Source organism: Dipodomys merriami, unplaced genomic scaffold, assembly GCF_024711535.1.
Source record: "Dipodomys merriami isolate MVZ:Mamm:240054 unplaced genomic scaffold, mDipMer1.0.p SCAF_28, whole genome shotgun sequence".
In the NCBI taxonomy this organism is placed as follows: Eukaryota; Metazoa; Chordata; class Mammalia; order Rodentia; family Heteromyidae; genus Dipodomys; species Dipodomys merriami.
The window spans coordinates 15,092,257-15,107,252 of record NW_027204270.1 but is presented as its reverse complement, the minus strand read 5'-3'; the positions used below and the strand labels follow the sequence as shown (position 1 = coordinate 15,107,252).

General features: G+C 41.2%; 1 protein-coding gene across 3 annotated transcripts in view; it reads left to right on the top strand.

Annotated features, from left to right (window-relative positions):
- Zbtb40 (zinc finger and BTB domain containing 40) overlaps window positions 1–14,996 on the top strand; it is an 89,976-nt gene that overhangs the window by 28,436 nt on the left and 46,544 nt on the right. For 2 of the 3 annotated variants that reach the window (XM_070037681.1, XM_070037680.1), the window contains exons 2-4: window positions 3,526–4,289; window positions 4,836–4,969; window positions 14,748–14,940. In XM_070037681.1, the coding sequence (XP_069893782.1) occupies window positions 3,593–4,289; window positions 4,836–4,969; window positions 14,748–14,940 (1,024 nt within the window). In that variant the 5' untranslated portion in view covers window positions 3,526–3,592. The remainder of the gene's footprint in view (window positions 1–3,525; window positions 4,290–4,835; window positions 4,970–14,747; window positions 14,941–14,996) is intronic. The other variant, XM_070037682.1, reaches the window with a different exon arrangement.

The window sequence follows — 14,996 nt, the reverse complement described above, 5'->3', positions numbered from 1 at the left end:
CTTTTGCCCATGCATCCAGCTAACCTACAAGTCCTTAGTTTATGTTAAGGCTCACTCTAGGTCATGAATTTTGATAAACATAAATTTTTATGATAGATCTACAATTATAGATACATATAACATTTCCACTCCCTAAAATGCTCTGTGCTTTGCTGTAGATTTCACCAATACTTCTCAGGTTATTTGTTCCCTAGTGGAATGGATGACTTGAGAATTGGAGTTGGGTATTTCTTTTCCTAGATAGGTGGTTCTAATAAAATCCCAGCAGAGTAGATCTTGATAAAATGGTTTCTCTGCTAAGAGCAGAGTATGTTGGCATATTTCAGAATAGGTTCCGTCACAGGAGCATCCTGTGACTAGGTCTCTCTAGATCTTTTAACTGTCAGAGTTGTGGACATTTGACCTCTGGCAATTCGTCAATTACAATTCAGGTTTTCCTAGCCTGATGCTTGTTCCCACAGAAGATTTTTGCTCTGAGTTTTTAGTCATTGAGTTGTGTTTCTCTGTTTCTGCCTGCTCCCAATTTTAGGGAGAAAGACTGATCTGTCTTCTCTGTCAAAAATGAGAAGAGTTGTTAAGTTTTCAGCATTTTAATTACTAAGCCCTAGAAGTGTTAGGTCTTGAAAATATTTTTATGTGTCAGTTTCAGATGTCAGAAAATGTAAAAAATAGAGGTGAATGAAACAAAAACCAGCTATAATTTTCTTATAAAGGCAAATACTTTTTTTTAACATGTCTTTCTTCATACAAGTGAGATTATACAATTCTGTCATCCCCATAGGATCCTCAGACCCAAAGCTGTACTAGATATCTCCTCCCCTGAGCTCTCTTTTTTGAATCTAAATCAATTCATCTAGCCTACTCACCAGACCAGGAACCTGAGAGAATTGTGTCTCCTTTTTTCACTCCCATTCAGTTCCCAAGTCATGACAGTTTTTCTAAATAGTGTTTGGATCCGCCTCTCTCCTCTGTTACGGCTTCTCGTCCAGTCCTTCATTGATTTTTTTCCCCTCATCTGCTGCAGTAGTAGAGCCTATCTGTAACATCTTTTAGCTTCTCAAATTCGGAGTGACATATATTTAAAGGGCATATCTGGCCATGTGGCTTTCCTGTGAAAAATCCTTTAATGGCTTCTCACAGTCTTTAGGAGGAAATCCAAGTTCCTAAGCATGACCTGTGCATCCCTCTGTGCCCAGATCCCCTGAGCTTGTTGTGACTCTCTCAATCCCTGCTTTCTATTCTAGTATCACTGCACTCTTTACAATCTCACCTTCTAATCCTCTCCCCACCACTCAGGGTATGTGCTTATCTGTGTGCCTCATGCCGTGTCCCCTGCCAGGAGTGCCTTTTCCTTCTACCTCTTACCTTATCGGTATCTGCGTATCTTTTAAGATTCAGGGCGGCTGTTACCTCTTCCTGAAAGCTTTACTCTAACTCTTGGATCCCCTGCCCACAAACTGGGTTTTTATGTGCAAATCTCGTTATGTTTCCCTTTGGTTATTGATTCATTCTACCAGCTAACCAACAATATTGTGGCAGGCAGACTTTTCATTGCTGGGATACAGCAGATGGTAAAGACCTTATCCTAATGAAGCTTACATTTTAGTGCTGGAAGTAGATAATAGACAACTGAGAGCAATACATGTGCAGGTGGTAAGTGCATATTTAGGGGATAGGATTAGAGAGGAAGCTCTTTTTGGAAAAATGATCAGAAGACACCTTACAAAAAATATAGGTTTGAGTATTCCTTACCTAGAAATCCTTGAGGCCAGAAAATTTTCCCAAGATTTTGGAATAATCGCATATATATTAATGAGATATCTTGGAGATAGAACCAAAAGCTAAACATGAAAACTTCATATTTCATGTACGCCATCACTTCTTGACCTCCTGGCTGCGATCAGAGTATCATATACATCTAGTACACAGAGCCTGAAGGTAATTTTACACAGTAAATTTAGTGAATGTTGACATCAGCTCAGATGTGGAATTTTCCACATGTATTATTATGTTGTTCAAAAAGGTTTTTATTATGGAGCATTTTGGATTTTCAGATGTGAATGCTCAACCTCTTTGAGCAGAGACCTGGTGGAAATGAGAGGCCATCCAGGCATGTGTATAAGCAAAGCCTGTCACTGAAGTGTCCTCAGGATGTTCCTAGTCAAGAAGGCAGGTGGTATGCTGGGAGCTGAGTGGATGAGGAGCAGAGTGGTGCAAGATGAGGTTAGAGACTGATAGATGACCACTGGATCATTCAGGGTTGTGTAGGCCATTATAAGGACTTTGACTTTTACTTAGACTGAAAGCCATTTGAAGCTTTTGTGCAAGGAATGATGAACTTCGGCTGGGTAGTGCTAGACAAGAGCAGAGCATGGAGACCAATTAGGAGATTATTGCAGTAATCCAGTTAAGAGGTTAAAATGGTTTGAGCTGACCAGATCAGAGCCAATAAAGGAATGAGAAGTGACTAGTTTTGGCATATAGGTGTTTTGGATAGATGTTTTGGAGATAGAGCCAACGGGATATGAAGGCTGGAATGTATGGTATGAGCAAAAACAAAAGTCACAGATGACTTCCCGAGTTTTAGTCTGAACCTAGAGAATGGAATTGCTGTGAAGTGGGAAAGATGTCAGGAGTTTTAGAGATACAAAGTTTCAGAAACAAGGTTGGAAGTGTACACATGGGGTTCACAGGAAAGGCTGTGGAGCTAGAGAAGTGATGAAGAGTTGCCAACAACAACAAAAAACTGATGGAGAGACCCGGGTGAGAGATAAAGGGTGGAGGGGGGAACAGTGACTCCTGCCAAATGTCACGGACATTTTGAATTCACAGAAGACATCGTGTTTTCAGTCTGTCTGGATTTGCCTCTTCCATTTAGCTGACAGCTCCTTTGGAACAAGAGTAGCATACAATAATACAGCTAGGGCTTTGAAGACAGTGGATATGGCAGGCTAGTTCATGGCTGCTTTTCCTTTGTTTGCTGCTTCTTTGGGACCCTCTAAGCTTCTGTCTGGTCTGTGAATTGGGTATGAAATGTCTTTTCTACCAATTTGTTGTGAGGATCAACTGAGATCAGCCACATAAAGTACTGAGTATAGGCCCTTTCCTTAGCAAAGCACATGATAAGTACTATAAATTAATATTATTAAGTTTACCTGCCACACTCTCCCTAGTAAAGCAGCATTTGTTAATAAGTGAATTGGCTTAGAGATTGGTCAGCATTTGTGCTAGGCCTTCTTGTATAGCTGTGAAGGTTTTGTTGTTGTTGTTGTTTTGGTTTTTTTTTAAGCCATTCTTGGGGCTTGAGCACTGTCAGGGCCTGAGCACTGTCTCTGAGCTTCTTTTGTTCAAGGCTTGAACTCTACCACTTGAGCCACAGCGACATTTCTGGCTTTTTCTGTGTATGTGGTACTGAGGAATTGAACCCAGGGCTTCATGCATGGTAGGCAAGCACTCTACCACTAAGCCACATTCCCAGTCCCTGCTCGTGAAGTTTTAACATAGTGTTTTATGGTTCTCTCTAAGGCTGATCCTCAGTAAGTGGACTCTAGAAAGAGAGTAGAAGAGACGACTTGGGGACCAAACTGACTCCATGGAGCTTCCCAACTATAGCCAGCAGCTGCTGCTACAGCTGTACACACTGTGCAAAGAGCAGCAGTTCTGTGACTGCACTGTCTCCATAGGAACCATCTACTTCAGGGCTCACAAGCTCGTCCTGGCTGCTGCCAGCCTCCTCTTCAAAACCCTGCTGGACAACACAGATACCATTTCCATCGATGCCTCTGTGGTGAGCCCTGAAGAGTTCGCCCTCTTGCTTGAAATGATGTACACCGGCAAACTACCAGTGGGCAAGCACAACTTCTCCAAAATCATCTCTTTAGCGGATAGCCTGCAGATGTTTGATGTGGCTGTTAGCTGCAAAAATCTTCTAACTAGCCTTGTAAACTGCTCTGTCCAGGGGCCAGTAGTAAGGGATGTCTTGGTGCCATCCTCAGAGACTTGCAGGAAGGAAACCGAGAAGCCTCAAATAGAAGTCTTTTCTTCTGAAGGTGCAGAGGAGACCCCTTCTTCCTTGGAGGGGCACAACACTGCAGGGAGCACTGGGAAAGCAGAGAGCCAGGAAGCCATCCATGTGGTTCCACAGGAAATGAGTACAGATCCTTCCATAGTCAAGGAGGTTCAGGGGGAAACAGAGACACCAGTGGAGACTCCTCTTCTGGCTGAAGTTTGTCCTCCCTCCCCTGTAAGACAAACCCTTAGTGAAGCAAAAAGGGCAAGCACAGAACCAGGTAATACTTTCAAGTCTATATTTAGTTCCATTTAAATTTATATTTACAACCAGACACCAGTGACTCACGCCTGTAACCCTCAGGAGGCTGAGATCTGAGGATCGCAGTTTGAATTAAGCCAGCCTAGGCAGGAAAGTCCAGAAGACTCTTATCTCTAATTAACCACCAGAAAACTGGAAGGGGTGGTGTGGCTCAAAGGGGTAGAGCACTAGCTTCGAGCAAAAAAGCTCAGGGACAATGCCCAGGCCCTGAGCTCAAGTTTCACAATGGGGGAGGGGAGGAGGAGGGAGGGAAAGGAAGTCTTAAGTATGAGCACAAAGCAGAAAAGAGTACTGAAATAACCATGTCCCACTCCTGATGATTACCACTATCTCCAGCGGGCAGAGGACACAGTGAGGGAGGAAGCAGTGAGGGGAGCTCTGACTGCCATTCAGTGCCAGTGTGGTAGATGGACAGGCTGTGACCTGGAGGTTTTTGGACAGCTGAAACTACTTTGTAGTCATTTAAAGTAACATATCACTGTATTTTGTTTTGTTCTACATTCAGAGTGTGAGAAGAAACACTTCCAGTTGAATTTTCTCTTAGAAAATGAGAATGTTTTCTCAGATGCACTCTTAGTTACCAAGGATGTTTTGAAGAGACTGGAAGAATGCTCAGAAATTAAAGGCCCACAGAAGGAGGTAGGTACCCATGAGCTTCATTTGTTTTCTAGCTTAATGTTATCAGGATAATTTGTTACTTCCCTTATGGAGAAGAAATATGAACATGCTAAATATCCAGGGTTTCATATTTCTCAAACTTTAATCTGTGGGGTTTTGTTTTGTTTTGTTTTTTGTCATTTATGCCCTAAAGTACAGTTGAGCATAAGTATTGGCAAGATAGTTTCAGAAGAAAGTTATATGTTGAGCACCACAGGAGTCTTAGCTGATAGCACCAGTTTTGATTTAGGACATTTTACCTATCCCACTCTTCTTTCTTGATTAATCAAGAATGAAATGAGCCTGAAGTTAGTCTTAGATAATCCTAAATCAGAGACTTAAACTATAAAAGCAGATACTCAAAATATGTATAGAAAGGATTTAATATCAACTTACATACTAAGCCACAGCCACTGTTTAGGAATACCATGATCATTAAACATAAAAACATAATGGTAAACATATACACAGGACTAAGTTTAGTAGATATTTTATGTCATTTAATATAAAAATCAAGGGTACAATGTCCCGCTTCTGTTTTATAAATGAGAAAATTGTTTCAATGAAGTGGTATAACTTAGAGGCATAGAGCTCATAAGACCTGGAGCAGGGTTTAATTCCCAAGTTTTCTGACTGTTTTTGTGTGTCTGGTACTGGGGATGAAATCCTAGCCCACATTCTGATTTAGAGCTATCCTGTTATACACTGAGGATGGCTCTACTTGTGTATAAAAATGTTTAGGGATCCTTGACAGGACACTGCCAATGCTTGTCCTGTGTTTTTTTTAGCTGTTCTGCCATAACACAATTGAGACCCATCCCCACTGGCATGCTCCTGCTCCTGACCTGGCATGATTCCACTCCACTCTTCTCTCTCCATGCTTAGAGGCTTCAGCAGAGTGAGGGGTACTCCCTACCCCCAGTAGGCTTGCTTATCTAATGGCAACGGAATTATGTATGAAGGTCCTCCATGTTGGTGTAGGCCATTTAGTGTCTGTTAAGGACTATTCATTCAACTAATAGATACCTTCCAGTATATCAGTGGTTTCCTGAATCCTAGCAGATTACTTTAAAAAAAATATTAAGGTCTAGTATTGACCTTAACCAGATTACTTGACAGTTGGCTACAACAACCAATTGTTGTCTTGGAAAACATTCTGTTTACAAGGCTAAGTTACTCCTGATGACTCTGGGAGGTTTCAAGTTAGATATCCTTGATATCATTGTAACAATTATGCTGTATCATTTGATTTTTTTTTTACCCTTGCATGTTCTCTATGTTATCATCCGTCTTGATCACTTCTAGACACACCTCTTCATTTTCTCTCCTAAGGCTTCCTCTCCAAAAGGCTTCTGATCACAAAACAGCCATACTATTCCTTCCATCAGGCAAACACACAGCGATTAGTGTCCCCTCTGAACGTACCTTGGATTGTGTTTTCTACTTTCTTAGAACATTGATGTCTGTATGTCTGACATGTAAGATGGCTCATGAAATGATATTATAATGGATACATTCAACATTTTCTTTCTGTTCTCCCCTTCCCCCAGTTTTGATCCTCTTTTTTTCATTTTTGGTGCCAGCCCTAGGGCTTAAACTCAGGGCCTGGGCACCATCCCATGAGCTTTTGCTCAAGGCTAATGCTCTACCACTTGAGCCAAAAGATCCACTTCTGGCTTTTAGGGGTGGTTATTTGGAGATAAGAGTCTCATGGACTTTTCTGCCCAGATTGGCTTCAAACCGTGATCTTCAGATCTCAGCCTCCTGAGTAACTAGGATTATAGGCATGAGTCACCAGTGCCCAGCTCTTGTCCTCATTTGATAGATAGCAGTATGAGAATAATACTTCAGAAGAGCCTTGTTAGTGGTAGGCTTTGGTTATTTCTTTCTTAGTTTGAGAAGTCACAGTAAAAAGCTCTAGCTGTGCTTAAAACTGATTCTGTTCTGGTCCATAATAAGCTTAAATAGAAGGATTGAGAAGTAACTCAGTGATTGAGCTCTTACCTAGTTAAGTGTGAGGCCCTGCATTCAATCTCCAGTATTGTCAAAAGTTAATTAATTATAAGCTAGGGTAATGCTGTTTTCTATTAGGTTCTCCCCTTCCCACGGTCTCTTTTTACCTTCTGTCAGCTTTGTGGCATGAAGTTTTTTTGGCATGAAGTGTACATATTTAAAGAGTACAATCTGATAAATTTTTATCATACCTTGGAACTGTTGCCACAATCAAGATGCTAAGAAGTAGATATTACCTCCAAATCGTTTACATGTCCTTGTGTAATACCTCCTCCAGTCCCCTTCCACTCATCCATTCCCTAGCTAACTATTGATTACCTTTCTGTCAATTTAGTTTGCATTTTTCAGAGTATTTTATAAATGAAATCATATGATATGTATGATTCTTTTCATCTAGCTTCTTTTATTTATCATAATTTATTGAGATTTATCCACATTGTTGTGTGTTCAGTCCCTCTCATCACTGTGTTCTGTTGTATTGATATAAAGTTTATTTAGCTTTACTACTTATAAGCATGATGATCTTGACAACTTACTCTTTATAAACCTTAGTTTTTTAAAAATTTTGTAAAATGGGGATGTTATCAGTACATCAAGGGTTATCATGAATTTATTAGGATTATTTATGTAGGACTCATAGTAAAAATGCCAGGCCTAAGCTATATAGCTCACACCTATAAGTCCAGTTACTTAGAAGGTAGAGATTGGGAGGATTGCAGTTCCAGATCAGGAGGTTTCATCGCAGTAAATAAAAGCTGTATGTGCTGGTACATGCCTGTTGTCTCAGCAATATAGGAAATGTAAATAGGAAGATCACCATCTAGGCCGCCCAGGCATAAATGTGAGGTCCTTGTTAAGAAAAATAAACTTAAAGAGACTGGGTGCCAGTGACTCACACCTGTAATCCAAAAGGCTGAGAGCTAATGATTTCAGATTGAAGCCAGCCCAGGCAGAAAAGTCCATAAGACTATCTCCAGTTACCCAGCAAAAAAAAAATAAAAGCTGTAGTGGAGATGTGATTCAAGTGGTAGAGTGCCAGCTGTGAGTAAAAAAGTGGAAAGCTTGAGACTCTGAGTTCAAGTCTTAGTACAGGTATACACCATATACATACATACATACATACATACATACATACATACATACATACATACATAAATACATACATAAATACATACTTATATACAGCAAAAGCATGAAGTGGTAGAGGACCTACATAGCAAATACAAGACCCTGAGTTCAAATCCCAGTGCTTCAAAATTTTAAAAATAAAATCAAAAGCCAAGCAAAAGGGAGGGGGTAACAAGTTCAAAAAGAAATGTACTCACCACCTTACCAATGTAACTGTAACCCTCTGTTCATCACCTTGACAATAAAATTAAGTTTTAAAAAAAAAGCAAAGGCTGGGCACCAGTGGCTCACACCTATAATCCTAGCTACTCAGGAGGCTGAGGATTGCAGTTCAAAGCCAGCCCAGGCAGGAAAGTCTGAGACTCTTATTTCCAGCTAAGCACCAGAAAACCGGAAGTGGAGCTGTGCTCAAGTGGTAGAGTGCTCACCTTGAGCTGAAGAGCTCAGGGGCAGCACCCAGGCCCAGAGTTTAAACCCCACGACCAACAACAACAAAAAAGGCCACCCAGGCTCAGAGTTTAAACCCCACGACCAACAACAAAAAAAAAGGCCAAAAAAAAAAAAAAAAGCCAATAGTAGGACCTCAGTAGGTAACCCTGCTGTCATTTTTACACATTAACTTAGCACTTGTAATTATAAAAAAGTGCTAATTATAAATTAGCACTTCTAATTTATCTTTACATTTGGGTAAATGTAATATTCTATGAATGCTCTCCTACTAGTAAATGTCTTGTAATATCTTTCTAGTGCTATGGTGGTTACTCTGACACGTGAGGTAATTTGTATTTCTTTAAGCTTAATTTGTAAGACGTTTTCAAATAGGTCCCACCATCCACTTGGAAGTAGCTTCCTAAACTTCTAGAGTTGTATCTAGTGTGTAAAAGTCTCTGTGAACAGTAGTACATACAAAAATCATCTGGTATACTTGTTCAATGCCTCCAGAGTCAGATTCTTAGGTTGTAGGGAGAGCTTAGGAGTCTGTGTTTTAACCAAGTTCCCTGTGGATTGTTGTCTTGTAGCTAGAGGCTAAACTTTACATCCATGACCTATAAAAGTTTTAGTGTGCTTTTGGTGCCGATAGGCCTCTTGCCATCATGGTAATGTTTTTAAAACCCAGCAGACTCCCTATATAAAAAGTGTAGTAAGGGGCTGAGAAAGTGGCTCAGTGGTAGAGTGCTTGCCTTGCATGCATAAGGCCCTGGGCTTGATTCTTTAGCACCACATAAGCAAAAAAAGCGGGAAGTGGCACTGTGGCTCAAGTGGTAGAGCGCTCTGCTTGAGCTCAAGAGCTGAGGGACAGCGCCCAGGCCCAGAGTTCAGGCCCCATGACCAACGACAACATAAAAAGTGTAATAAGAAACAGGTGCTGGTGGTTCCTGCCTAAAAACCCTAGCTACTCAGGAGACTGAGATCTGAAGATGAAGATTCAAAGCCAGCCTAGGCAGGAAAGCCCATAAGGCTCTTATCTTCAGTTAACCACCAAAAAGCCAGAAGTTGAGCTCTGGCTCAAGTTGTAGAGCACTAGCCCCCAAGACAAAAAGCTCAGGAACAGTGCCCAGGCCCTTAATTCAAGCCCCAAGACAGGCGCACACACATATACATACACGTGTGCGCGCACACGCACACGCGCGCGCACACCACACACACACACACACACGTGTGCTGAGTACCAACCTCACTAAGTGACACAGTACAAAAGGGCAAGGGTGTTTTGTATGTCCAGGAAAAGCAGCATTATGTCAGGAAGCAGAGGAACTATGGTAGGTAGATTAAGCTGATTTCTCCAAAAAGTTTACAAAGGAGATAATTGAGTGCTGGGCTTGAGATTATTGAACCTCACTTCAGCTTTGAGAAAATGCTGATGACTAAGAGATACAAGCATCTTGAACTGTGCAGAGATGAGAAGTAAAAGAAGAAAGTGATCCAGTTCTAAACTCCAACTTGTTTTAAAAGACAAAACATGAGGTCAAATTAAAAAAAAAATTGTAGCATATGGCAGCAGATGTCATCTGTGCTGCCATCTGTCAGTGTTGTGAGATGCCATAAAAAATACAGTTAAGACTTGTCCCTACCCCGACACCAAAGACACCGCGATTATTTCCTAGGAGGTGCACAGGAATTGCTGTAAGGCTTCAGTGAGTAGTGCACTCAAGAACTACTCACTTGGAGCAACATTATTTTTAGTATAATTTTATTATTAAGATGTTGTACCAGAGGGGTTACAATTTCATATGTCAGGTAATATGTACATTTTTCTCTTTTTTTTTGGTGGTGGGGGTGGTGGTGTCCATTTTGGGCCTTGATCTCAGGGCTGGAACACTGTCCCTAAGCTTTTTCTCTCAAGGCTTATGTTCTTCCACTTCAAGCCATGGCACCACTTCTGGTTTTCTGGTGGTTAATTGGAGATAAGAGTCTGATGGACTTGGCTGCCTTTGGACTTTGCTGGCTTTGAACCATAATCCTCAGATCTCAGCCTCCTGAGTAGCTAGAATTACAGGCAAGAACCACTAGAGCCTGGCTTATTTATTTTTGGACAATGTCACTGCCTCCTTTGGAGCAACATTATTTTAAATTTTAATACATCTTTAAAGACTAGAGGTTTTTTGGTTTGTTTTTTCCATTACACTTTCTTTTAACCTCATAAGGAGCTTTGAATTTTTTTCTTGTTGTTACTGTTGATTATTGTTACATTGGTCACCTTAATATGACAATTGAACACACAAAATAATTGACCACTGATTGTATGAATTTGAGCTTTGTTGCAGCTATGAAGTGGCACCATGTTCTGGTTGCAACACACAGATGCAGGTGTGTAGCTGGCTTAGACACCATGAACTGGTACCCTTAAAATAGTATTTCCTGGAATATATTTCCCCATCAGAAAAAGCAAGTCATGGCCCAAGAAGTTTTCTACCTGAGTTAATAAGTAAAACCTTTAGGTAAAGCCAGACTCAGAACTTTTTTCAGTTTTTGTGCTAGAATTTTTAATTATCTTTCTTCTCCATTCCTAGCCATGTCCCTGCTTTTAATTAACTGTGTATACAGCATAGTGGTCTTCACTAAGAGAAAGGAGTGAACTTTTTCCACTATTGATTTCTGTATTGTTTGATTCACTTTTCACCTACAGGTCTAGAAAGATTCCCAAAGCCAAAAGCCTGGTAACATTTATTTTCTTCTAAAGTCATATTTCAAAGGCAAACAAGTTTCCCCCTCCTGTGTAAATCTGTGGTTTTCAACCATGTCATGACTTTGGGGGTTTGTCAGTGAGGCAGGTCTGTTTTAGGACTGTGCTCACAGTAGGGGGTAATCCTTTTACAAATGAGTTAAAGGATCCATTTTGTAGGCCTCTGAGAGGTAAAAATTATTTTTCCAAGTCTCCTCTGGGTTATTTATTAAATCTGGGATACACAGTCACAGATAGAGGGAACTTCAATTAAGCAAACATTTTTTGAGTCCCTAGTATATGCTAGTCTCTATACTAGTCATGAAACAGAAGAATGATACCCAGCATTCAGTAATACTGATTCTGGCAGGTCCAGTAGAATCCAATGTAAATGAATTCCATATACCCAGTGTTTCATCCAGGCTACCTTGCTTATTGGCCCTATGACCTTAAACAAGTTCCTTAACTTCTCTGATATTCATCTAAAGTGACAGTAGGAATGCCCCAAACTGATATGAGGAGGGGATGGGCTTGCAGACAGCAAGCCTACACTTGTATTTATCTTTCTTGCTGGAGACTTAACCTAGGAACTCATGCATGCTAAGCAAATGCACTGCCACTGAGCTGCACCCCAGCCCCAGCTGTAGCAATGTTGCCATTTGCTGGCCCTCAGCATTCAGCAACACAGGATTGCCCAAGCAAATCTTAATGCAGTAGGAAAACAGTTGGAAAGTGTGTATATTCAGTTAAAAGATAAATTAAAAGAAAGATTATGTGGTTTCCCCATATCATAAATGGAGAGAAACAGTCTCATCTTTAAACACATTTATCTGTATTTCACTCCTAGGTAAAGTAATTGAATTACACATGTAGTTTGTGTTGATATGAATTTGCTGAGTATTTTAATAGCCTAAGAATCAAAGAAGTTTCAAGTGATTAAGAACTTAATCCTTTTGACAAAACTCTATTTTGGTTCAGCTCTTAGAGTTTGGTTCACAGTGTGTGAGCCCTTCTGTTAAGGAAGAGACGTTATTTCAGGAATAGGAAATAGCCTGTTGCACAGCCTTGATGAGCATGAGCATCAGCTGTGGTGCTAGCTGTGGTATGGGTTCCCAGTAGATTTTGGAAAAAATACAGGGCTGTCCAGGCAGCTGATTGCTTCTCCTGGTTCTTTCATAGCCTTCTTCCCAGATGGCTACCCTAGCATCACTGCTGAGCAGTGAAGTTAACAAATGTTTTAATTTCACTGCTGAATAGTTCTGCAGAAGGAGAGACAACAGAGAAGATAATGAGAAGTGCATCAGAAGCTACTGTTGATGAATGCTGCCACCACACACACAGTGGATAGCTAGAGAGGTGGAATTGGGATAGCTCTAGGTAAAGAAAAAGACAACCTAGTCTGGGATAGAATGAGATTGCTGTATGCCATTATCAATTAAGATGCACAAAGGAAAGGGCAGAGGAAGAAATAAGTGTAGTGAAGGCATTAGCAGTGAGTGGGTCAGAACACATTATCCATTATTGGGTAATAAATTAAGATTCAGTTCAAAACAAGTAGTTGTTCTAAGCAGTGTCTGTGGGTCAGGAAACCAGATGGAGCATGGCTGAGTCACACAAAACTGAGTTCAGGGCAGCAGCCAGAGCTGTAGCCTTTCCAAACCAGGGCTCAACAGGGACTATCTTTCAGCTTGCTTCCATGGTTGTCAGCAGCTCCTAGAAGGTCCACTTCAAGCTTGTTCACTCGGTATGGGCTTCAGATGTCCATTCCTTGCCACATAGACCTCTCCCTCGGGCAGCTTATAACACAGTGCAGCTTGCATCTTCCAGAGTAAGGGCAAAGAAAGACTGCATTTGATTCAGAGCACATGCATGCACTCATCCTCACCCAGGCACATAGGCCAGTCAGAAGTCATGGTAACCTAACTTCAGAAGGAACATCCCATTACTCAGCACACTCCTTGTTAAAAGCAAGTCATGAGGTCCAGCCAAAGGGCATGGATACTGGAGGTATGAGGTATCAAGCCACTTGGAGGCTACCTGGCTAACAAAAGCATGAAAAGCAGAATTGATTTACCAAAGGGAATTAAACATTCAACTGATAACTTCATTTCTTGCTCCTTTTTTTTTTTGTGCCAGTTTGGGACTGGACATTGTCCCTGAGCTTTTTGGCTCAATGCTGTATCACTGAAACCACAGATCTACTGCTGGCTTTCTGGTAGTTAATTTGATATTCGAGTCTCTTGGAATTTCCTGCCTGGGCTGGCTTTGAACCACTGTCCTCAGATCTCAGCCTCCTGAGTAAGCTAGGATTACAGGCATGAGCCACTGCCCACTGCAGTGAGGAGGTCAGACCTACCCTGAGTGAAGCTAGAGGAAGGAATCAGGTCTCCATAGTTCAGGTTTGGGGTGCAAGTAGGAGGGGCTGCTGGAGAGAAGGAAGGGTCAGATTGTTGGGCACCTGGCTTTGTTCATTATTTTTAAAAAAGAAGAGTCACTTTAGGTTCATGGAAGTTACTTACATCAAAGTAAAGATGATTAAGCTATTTTATCCAAATTTACTTTTAGAGATGACAAAAAAATAAGGAACTTTTTTTAAAGATTATATAGAGACCACATGTATATTTATTGGTTTGGAAGAATTAGGGAGTATTGGGAAGAGCAGGTAAGAAAGGTGAATTCTAACCCCCAGTACTTTGGTGCAATGTCAGGAGAGCAGTGATAGAGGCAGTAGTAATGCTGAGGCCTCCGGAAGGTCCACTGACAGGCCTGCAGCAGGATTGCTTAAGGAAGGAAACTTGAGTCCATTCAGGTTAGAGGCAGTCATTCACCTGAGATCATTAATATGTGGATCATGTTCTGCCAACACATTGTTAGCCTTATTACAGAATATATCTAAAAGTAATAAGGTTCGTGTCTTTCTAAATAGTCGATCATTCATAATGTAAATGACTTAAAGTGTTCTTTTTTTCCTAACTTGTGAGCTTTTAATTGCATTCTCAAATAATAAAATGACAGTTCATTCAATTTGAAATTCAGATATCTTTGCCTAAGAAATACTGAAAATGTCATAAGACTCAGAAAGGTCTAATTAAGTAAGAGGTGCACTGAGTTTGTTAAAAATGAACTAAACACCTACTATATGCCAGGCTGTGCTTGTTGCCAAGGGAATAGAGCCCTAGAAAGCTTAATCTCTATCTTTAGGAACAGTAGTAGGAGAAACAAATAAATATAAGTCATAGTGTGGTGTGACAAAGACAGAACGAAGGGCAGCAGATAGGAGGTGGGACCTACCCTGAGTGAGGCTAGAGAAAGGAATCGGGTCTTCCATAGCTCAGGTTTGGGGTGCAAGTAGGAAGGGCTGCTGGAGAGGAGGAGGGGTCAGATGGTTGGCACCTTGCTTGCCACATGTAGTTCTGGTGACTAGCTGACCTCTTTCTGGGCACTTTCATGACACAGATCATTGCAGAATGCTTCAAGGGTGAAGGGGGATGTCCAGCATTCCAGAGGCTCCTGGATAAAGTTCAAGATGAGAGTCTGGATGTGCAGTCTGCTCTCTCTCTGCTGAGGCTGTGCCAGAATGCTGCTTCTGTGGCCAAACAGGCTCTGTTAACCCCAGAACCAGGAGGTGTGCCACCAGTGCAGCCAGAAGGTAGGAGGGGGCCTCGGCCATCCAAGTAAACCAAGCTTTACAGTCTCATCAAGTGA